Raw genomic sequence first — 9,639 nt, forward strand, 5'->3', positions numbered from 1 at the left:
AGCAACGAAGCTTCAGGAGCACAGAATCGTCTTGTTTAGGTTTCTCGTAAAGTCTTTGTAAAGACTTTACATATGCATATTTGTCTTGGAAAAGTTTTTACCTGTATCCTATGTCGTCCCAGCCTCTGTCTTCCTGGTGGAAGCGCTGCATGGAGCGCATGTCTGCAGAGCACTGCTGGAAGGTCAGGCAGGGCTGGCTCGGTGTGTGAGTGTGGTGGATGTACATGAAGGAGAGAGGAAGTGTCAGGTTGGTGGGTGTTCCTCTGTACGGCTCTGCACCCCACATACACCGTGGTATGATGGGTGGGCAATCTGAAACAGATTAATAATGTTTGATAGAGCTGGTTAGATCCTTATTACATGATTTTTTAAAGTGTTAATAATCAGCCTTTTCTGTTCTTATTTTTGCTGTCAAAGCTATCTTAATGTGGTTTATTCTCATTTCTAAAGACAACTGTTTTTAAAATTCTTTCACTTCCTCTGTGTCTTGGTCTCACGCTCACCCATGTATTTATGGACAAACTCTTTCATTCCCTCTTTCACCACAGCCCTCAACTGCTTCTTCTCCTTCACATCCATCTTTGGGCGCCCCTTCAGTCTCCCCTGCAGGTCTACTGATTTCACCGCCTGTCTTGCCAGCACCAGAGGGACGACCAGCCCTCTGAAGTTCTCCCTGCGACGTCGGCTGATGAGTTGCGGGGCAGTGTCCAGTCCATCATTCTCCAGGTGGTGGCAGTAGTACGCTGTCAGCAGACTGCTGAGCTTGAGGGGACGTCTAGATTTAACAGACAACTTCATCCCTAGAACAAAACCATCCATGCCACCGTTGACCTGAGCGGTGGTGAGCGGAGAAGGGCTGTCCAAGAGGGTGAACACCTGAGGAGAGGTTACGCTGTCCCAGCAGCCATCAGGTCCCAGACTCTGGGTGAGAGGAGAGCTGTGCCTGAAAGCATGGCAGAGGTCTTTAGCCAGAGTGAGCGTGTGCAGGCCCCGAACATGCCCTCGACCTGTGGAGAGGAAACCAGCCTCGATGCCCAGGAGGAGCGGTCTGAGGGCAACAGTGGTGCCATCAGAAGTCAGAACCACACCTTCTTCTCTGGCACCTTCAGTCACCCTGTGACGCAAGGCCTTGCTGATGTAATTTGAGAGGCTAGCATCAAATTCAGGACCACCGGAGTTTGCATCACCAAGGAAGTGCTGAATGAATGCATCATTAAGGCCAGCTGCCCTGCGCAGACTCTTCAACACAGCTACTGGCTTCAACCCAGGGCTCCCATCTTCCACCTGCTTTACCGCCTTGATGAAGTCATCCATGTGCCAGGAAAATGAAGCTGGGGGTGAGCACAGAAAACACAAACATGTCTTTGTCATTCAAATGAAAACCCATCTCCTCAGCTGTACACACAACCTAACCTTTAACTGTTTCTTTCCCTAAACAAACACACATACAAGATGTGGACATTACATTGACTTACATTAATTTCCCGGAGACGTAACCTAACCATAACCTAACATTAACCTCATACCAAGTCGTCACTCCAAAACTGAATGATTTGATGTAATGGAGACTTGCTTTTTGTCTCCATAATGTGACTGTGTAAACAGGTTTATGTCCCTACAACATGAGGAATACGAGCAGGAATGATTTGATGGTGGGTGAAACATAGATAAAAATCAAATATCCTATCTATTCATGCTCAACATACAATTGTTATTCTTCACATCAAACTTGGTGGAGAAATTTGCCTTCATAGTTGTACAAAGAATCTCATCTGAAGATTTGTCTGAGTAATACGCCTAAACTGAAATAAAAACCCTAAATGCACTACAGTCAAAATAGTTTCTTTCACTCCAAATAATCTTGATCAGAATACATGTACTAATACATGTACATCTAATGCATCTTACAAATCTAGTGAAAGCATAAATAAATGTGATTACCCTCTGTGTATGTGCTGGCCAACACCACAAGAAGAGCCAGCGTCTGTTTCCAGCAGCCTTTATCCATTCTGAGCCTCGAATACCTTCAGCTCCAAGCCTCAAATGTCAATCACCTTGTGGCCTCACTCATTTATAGAAGTTCGCATGCAAAGTAAGTAGGTAGTTATGCAATAACTGTACACATACTCTACTGTTGATTCGCCTGCTTATAATCAGTTGGTGTGGCAGATGACTAAAGCAACGTGGGAAACTGCCACCTGTAATGAGGGCAGTGTAGAATGTTTGTCCTTACGGCTCAAAGTCTAGCCGTATAGCTCACACAGTTTCGATCTGCCTGGACATTTCGAAGAAATTCACAACTGCTGTAATAAATCTCAGTGATCTCCTTGGTGTCATTATTGTGACTGTTGCTTGTGAAACAAACCCCCTGGGAATAATATCAGCTATCAGCAAATTCTGCACTCTTGTACAAATCATTGGGAGCCCTCTCTGAGGCAATAAGCACCTTCTTGTTAATATTCAGAAAACACAGCACTAGGCTGCAAAACTGAGGAAGTCCCAGAGCCATGAATCACGTGTGCTGTGTGACAGTGACAGAAATGTGTATCTGCACACTGATTTATTCATCACAGATTTCACATTACGTTTATATGTGCAGACTGACATTGCTGAAAAATGGTATGTAGGTATGAGAAAGTACACAAACCAAAGGTCACTGATCTGTGCTTACAATAGTAAGCGATAACGTAATGACAAGAACAGGAAGTGGATGTAGTCTATGTGTAAACTGGAAAATACACAGCAGAAGGCTTTGGATACAGGTAACAAAGATCAAAGATACAAATCTGAAATGATTGTAATCAGTTATATATAATATTAGAGGGACGAACAAGACAGGTATTGTTCACAAGAGTGAAATGAGGACATACAAAATTAATATGTACATTATTTTAGGGGGGTTAATATGTCCTTGATTTATTTATTATACATATGCAATATTTATTTTTAGCCATGCTAGCAGTGTGACTTTAGGGTTATAGACAGTTTGATGAATGAATGATGAATGAACATGCAGTTAATTTTATGATAATATTATTTTAATGAAATGTAAACTTGGCTGCTTTTGCTACTAGTGTCTCCAAAATTGTTAAAATTATATCAATTTACATCAACAAAACCACTGTGTTATATTGTAACATTATTTATTAGTGGATGTGCTAGTTGGTGCATATTTATTATGTTGTGTGCATGAATTGTATAAGACGTTTTCAACATTTTTCCATGGACAACAGATGACAATGACCCTTGTAACTGTTTGATGATCTTTTTCTCTGCTGATCATTTAGCATTTTCCCTTTCAGATAAACTAATAAAAATGAATAAATAAAACAAATTATTCTTTTGTGTATGAACCAAAGTGCAGTAGACCATTAGGTCATCATACGTATGGGCTATGGATAGATTGTGTGAATGTTTGAGACAAATCATATCACTAGTTTTTTAAAAGCTTTTCCTGTTTTCTGTATTCAACAAACTGCATATGTATTCCAGTATGTATATTATATGTATCATGTATAGCTATATATTGTAAATACTGTCTTTGTGTATGCGTTGACACAATAGGTGGGGATATGCAGTGTAAATGCTGGTTGTAATTAATAATCAAAACATAGAGGAAGAAGAAAAAGACTGGTTGTGTCTAAATGGTAACACTAATCTTCAAGGCAGCGTATCAGTCCTCTATCATTCTTAATCATAATGAATGATGTTTTCCAGATATTGGAAAATCACTTTTTCAGATATTGGAAAATATCAGATTTTCCAGATATTGGAAAATCACTTGCTGAAGATGATGAGGCAATTTGAAAAAGAGGAAGAAATATAGAGTATGTTCAGGAAGCTATCAATGAAGTTGAAAACTAGTCTCTGATGTGGGGATTTAAATTATCTGTAGAAAAATTTCAAACTGTTTTTCTTTTTAGGAGAAAGAAAGTTAATGGTGTTTAGATGTTTGCCTGAAACTTTATAATCAAAGATTAGGAAAAAATGAAAATGTTCAAGTTTTTTGGTTTATCATTTGATGCATTGCTCACATGGAAGACTCATATAGACAAAATTGAAGATAAATGTAAAAAAGTCTTGAATATTATGAGATGCTTGATAGACACTGTTTCAGGAGCTGATAGACTGGCTATGAAAAATATCTATATAGCTTTGATTAGATCAGTTCTAGACTATGGGTGCATTGTATTTGAATCAGCAGCTCGAACCTCTTTATAAAAGTTAGACGGAATTCAGGCTCAAGCATTGCGGTTTTGTTGTGGGGCAGTTAAATCAACACTGTTGTCAGCACTCTAGGTGGAAGTTGGGGACATGCCATTACATTTAAAAAAATATATTGTGCAAATCTACAAAGTCATAATGATTTACACCCTACTAAAAAGATTATGAATAGGTTTTGGGAAAGTATCAAAATCAAAAACAAGAGTTTTTGCACAATCATATCAGATATAACTAAGGAGTTGGGAGTTAATGATTGAGCTATTAGTCAAACTGTTTTAATGCCAGCTGTTCCACCATGGCTACTGCCTGAACCATCCATTGATTTCTCAATTTTGGATCATGTTCAAGTAAAAAAACATTTAATCTGCAGGCTTATGTGAACACTGTATTACACAAGAGATAGGGACAATATGTACATATGTTTACAGATGGGTCCAAAAAAAAACAGAATGGAAAAACAAGCAGTGCATTTTACGTCCCAGAGTATTGATATATGCAGCTGAAATTGTGGCAGTCTTGTTAACTCTGCAATGGAGTTAACAATATAGATAGGTTAGATAGATAGATAGATAGAGGAAGTCAAACCTTTGTGTATACTGCTTTGCTCAGACTCAATGTAGCCCTGGTTAGTCTCCAGCATACCTCTTCAAGATGCAGACAGGATATCCTTTATGATATTATACAATCTTTATATAGAATTATTAGATTAGGAATTGATGTGCAGTTTTTATGGGTACATGTGGGCATCCGGGGAAATGAGGTCGTGGATTGTCTTGCCAAAAATGGATTAGATAGAAACCAAGTAGAAGTTTTAATAGCAATAAGCAAGACAGAGGCAAAAGCTTTTATATGGAGCAGGATTAAGGCACAGTGGCTATGGGACAGGGATGCTAAAGGAAGGCATTTATATCAGATTTGAGGTTGGAGGGAGAAGAACAGGAGACAAGAGTGCCTGATCAGCAGAATAAGACTGGGTCACACAAAACTAAACTCATCTCAACAGCTCATCAGGAAGCATCTAACCAGAACTTGTTGTGGCTGCAATCATATGGAAACTGTGGATCACATCTTTTTTCATTGTCTCATATATATACAAGACAAAGACAGCTGTCAAAGAATGAACTGGATCATAAAGGGACTGAACGCATAGACTTGAAAACATTCTTTATAAATGACTGGAAATTCTATTTTAAAACATGTCTTCACTTATCTTCAAAGCAGGGGTTTAATGATAAGGATTTAAGACCTATGTAATGCAACAGTTGGTGGCGATAGTGCCCCGAATGGTGGCAATGCGCCATTAAAAGGAAAGATGAAGAAGAAGATGGTAACCCTACATTTGTGAAACTCTCGCGAGCCGCTTCAAACTATTGTCTCGCTGTTTTATGTTGTGACAACACTGTGATTAATGTCTGGTTAGGTTTATGCACAAAAACCACCACTTGGTTAGGGTTAGGGATAGCGCATGGGTTGGGGTGAATTGATCAAACATGGTGGTATGGGTTAGTTACTTTGTTACAAATCTCGCGAGAGTTTCGTATTATTTAGCAAATCTAGGGTTACCATCTAGACACGACCAAAAACACTACAGCAGCTTACCTTTCTCCAACAAGGTTTGTTTACCTTCAAAGACCTCATTTCCTCACAGAAACCAGGGTAATGTATCACATGTTTTCTACAATGTGTTCGTGATTTTCAAACATGTATATTTCTTCTCCTTGAAGGGCTTCTTTAGAGGAAGTAGCAGCTAGCATTTGTAGCTAGTTAGCTAAAAGGTAACGTTAATGCTAGTGGTGATCAGCTGTTCAAACTCTCAAACTGGACATTAGTGTCTGGAGATCCTGTGTCATGGTGAAAAGTTTACAGAATGTATAATGTCTGTCTGTTATCCTAAATAACATTTATCATCAGCTACAAATCACATGACTTCGATGTAACGCCAGGAAGAGCTGGAGCCTGTCAATAATCAATAGCCACAGATTATTTCTATTCTCCTCCATCTGCTCTGTGCTGGAAGAGACCCAACCATAAAGAATATTTTTGTCAAATTGTGACTATTATAATGTTATTATGGAAAATAACTTGTGTATAAATGTAAGTAAACGTGTTGTGGTTAATATTGCTTTTGTGCTGTAACAATTAGTCAATTCATCGATTAGTTAGTCGAGAGGAAATAAATCGACAAGAATTTTAACCATTTACGAGTCATTTAATTCATTTATTCAGCAAGGAAAACGCCAAACATTCACCATATGCAGAATGAATGACTCCAGTAGTCCAAAACAATTTGCTTAATCAGTTAAATCATTTGTTACAGATGAACTGCTCACAGTAAAAAACTCACAGCTCGTTTAGAAATTCAAGATTCAAGAGATTTTATTTTTCACATGTATACAAGTAGTATAGTGAAATGTTGTTCATTAAACTCCCAGGCAGTGCACAATAGAAGTACAAGAAATTATAAAAGCTAAGCTAATATGCTCAAAATCTATACCTCTGGAAGAGCCAACAATAAAACAATAATAATAATAATAATGATAAAGACCACTGATAAATAGCAAAAGTGTAAACATGGTTGTAAAGTGAACAGTAGATAAGCTGACAATAATATTTAAATAGCAGTTGTTCAAAATATACAAAATATAGAATTTTCGATAAGAGCAAAATGAAGTACACAACAATTACAGAAATATTCATTTCTCTCCTCTTAGCTAGTGACACTGACTAGTTGTCAATAATAATAACCTCGGCTGGCTGTCATCATTCTCAAACAGAAAAATGGACACGCGATTCACTCGAGGGAAATCCAACATCTTAGAGCGACCTCTGACCCGACCCAAGACTGAAGTCAGCGTGAGCGCTTTTGCCCTCCTGTTCTCTGAGATGGTGCAGTACTGTCAGAGCCGTGTGTACTCCGTGTCTGAGCTGCAGACACGCCTGGCAGACATGGGCCAGAGTGTGGGAGCCAGCATGCTGGATGTGCTGGTGCTGAGAGAGAAGAACGGGAAGAGGGAGACCAAAGTGCTGAACATGCTGCTCTTCATCAAGGTACGGAAATATGAAATACCGCTGTTGATTTTGGGGTTCAATAACTTTTTCTTCTACTTTTTAAACTGTTCTTCCAATTCTCTTTCCTTCAGGTTAATGTGTGGAAGTCTTTGTTCGGGAAGGAGGCTGACAAGCTGGAGCAGGCCAACGATGACGACAAGACTTACTACATCATAGAAAAGGAGCCACTTATCAATGCGTACATCTCTGTTCCCAAAGAGAACAGCAGCTTAAACTGCGCTGCTTTCACTGCGGGCGTCGTGGAGGCCATCCTCACACACAGCGGCTTCCCCGCCAAGGTCACCGCCCACTGGCACAAAGGCACCACGCTGATGATAAAGTTTAACGAGTCAGTCATAGCCAGGGACAAAGCTCTGGATGGCAGATAAGGAAGACTGGAGAGAGCAAGTGGTTATGTTAATCAATACAGGATCAAATCATCCAGGTCCATTCTTTTTTTTTTTTTTTTACTCTGGCTGTTTGTTCTTGAAGTGTGGAGAATTGTTCATCTGTGGTGACTTTATGGAAGAACGGATGAACCCGACATCCTGAGCCAGAAAAGATGCAGCTAGTTGGTTCAGTGTTCCAAGTTTGTGTGGATCATCTCACTCCTGTTATACCTCATGAAGTGACACAAATTTGTTTTACGTTCTTACATTTAAAGCATTTAATTTGTGGCTTTATATCACAGTTCAGAGTTTTTCAAGCTCATCAGGTCACTATATTTTAATTAAATAACTTAATCACACACCACACTGGATGAGATGTATTCTTAATAAGTTTGTAGGGCTGAAATGATTAATAAATTAGTTGATTAACAGAAAAATGAATCAACTATTTTAATAATAATTTTAAGTCATTTATCAGGCAAACATGGCAAACATTTCCTGGTTCACAGCTTCTTAAATGTGAAGATTTTCTTAGTATTTCACATCATTGTCCAACATGTCATCCTGGGCTCTGGGAAATTGTGTTAGAGTTTTTATAGACCAAACATTTAATCGATTAATCCAAAAAAAAAAAAAAAATCAACAGATTAACTGATAAAGAAAATAATCTTTCGTTGCAGTCATGGTCTCATGACCATCTCTCTAAAGAGCATCCCCAGTTTCTAATTTTGTTAATAAAAAATATTGTCACAATACCTCTTTTTATTCTGCAAAATATTATTATTGCACACAGAGGGTCCAGATTTTATTTATTTAAAGTAACGGCTAGGTTTCATTCCAGTTCAACTCCAGCTTCATGTCTCATCTCTGTAAAATAGATTCATATTTAGCTACGACTGAGGTCATGTCCTCACTGTTTTTATTTTATTGTACTTTTAATATAGTTTACATGCACATATGTGATGTGTGTGTGTGAATAGGGAGGTATTGGTAACATGGGAGAGTTTGCTTTCCACATTGAAAATCATACACATGGTGGGTATTTTATAAGTTGTCTCTAGTATTTTTAGACTCCAGAAATTTGATAACTTTTAAGTCAACAAAATAAGAAATAAGTCATCAAGAAGGCATCAAGAAGGCTTTGAAACACAGTGTAGACCTTCATGTTAGGAAATGCAATTCATAGAAAAAAAGGATCATAACACTTAACAGAATAAACATGAAAAATCCAAATAATTCATGATTGAATGAATAATACAGACCTTCTTGGTTTCTGATCAAAAGTATGTGAGGGTGGGATCATCCTGGTGACCAAGTGGTTGAGATGCATTAATGTCTCAGGTTTGACTCCAGTCGGGGGACCTTTGTCGTATGTCACACATCTCTCTCTCCCTCGATTCCTGTCAGTCTCCATGCTATTAACTGTCAAATAATGGCAAAAATAAAATCTTAACGGAAGAGTATGTCATTTTAGGAAATACATCTATTCATATTTCCCAAAGTATGATGAGAGACGAGAATATTGATACCACTCTCATCTCTGTGCAATAAACATGAAGCTACAGTCAGCAGCTTTATTAGCAAAGATTGGAAACAGAGAAATGACTCGCTTGGCTCTCCCCAAAAAAACATCTACCAGCACCTCTAAAACTCAAGCTGATAATTAAAAAAAACAAAACTGAAGTGTAAAATTGTCAGTTTATGCTAAATTAACTGGCTGCTGGCTGTAGCTTCATATTTACTGTACTGGGGTGGGGGGATATCTAAAACCCTGTCTACGCACCTGCTCATGATGTAAATAATGTGTCTTGTGCTCCATATTGTTCATGGCACTGTTTGTCTGTTTATGTTGAATAAAAGTGTGCTGAAATAGAAAAGCTGAATGGCATGTGAGTCTGAGTCATTACCATATTATATTTTTAACTTATGATGACATATACAGCCCTGAATAATCCAGTGTTTCCTCCACAGTTGACAG

The 9,639-nt window shown here is 38.4% G+C and overlaps 1 protein-coding gene across 3 annotated transcripts; it reads left to right on the forward strand.

Annotated features, from left to right (window-relative positions):
* Window positions 1-1,313: 1,313 nt before the first annotated feature.
* LOC122967325 (trafficking protein particle complex subunit 5-like) lies at window positions 1,314-9,325 on the forward strand. Of its 3 annotated transcripts, none has more exons than XM_044331912.1 (3): window positions 1,314-1,337; window positions 6,999-7,272; window positions 7,365-9,325. In XM_044331912.1, the coding sequence occupies exons 2-3, from the start codon at window positions 7,003-7,005 to the stop codon at window positions 7,659-7,661; spliced, it is 567 nt and encodes a 188-aa protein (XP_044187847.1). In that variant the 5' UTR covers window positions 1,314-1,337; window positions 6,999-7,002; the 3' UTR covers window positions 7,662-9,325. The 3 variants fall into 3 exon arrangements, with proteins under 3 accessions (XP_044187847.1, XP_044187845.1, XP_044187846.1); XM_044331910.1 differs by lacking the exon at window positions 1,314-1,337 and adding an exon at window positions 5,575-5,880; XM_044331911.1 differs by lacking the exon at window positions 1,314-1,337 and adding an exon at window positions 5,581-5,837.
* The last annotated feature ends 314 nt before the right edge of the window (window positions 9,326-9,639 follow it).

Source organism: Thunnus albacares, chromosome 17, assembly GCF_914725855.1.
Source record: "Thunnus albacares chromosome 17, fThuAlb1.1, whole genome shotgun sequence".
NCBI lineage: Eukaryota > Metazoa > Chordata > Actinopteri > Scombriformes > Scombridae > Thunnus > Thunnus albacares.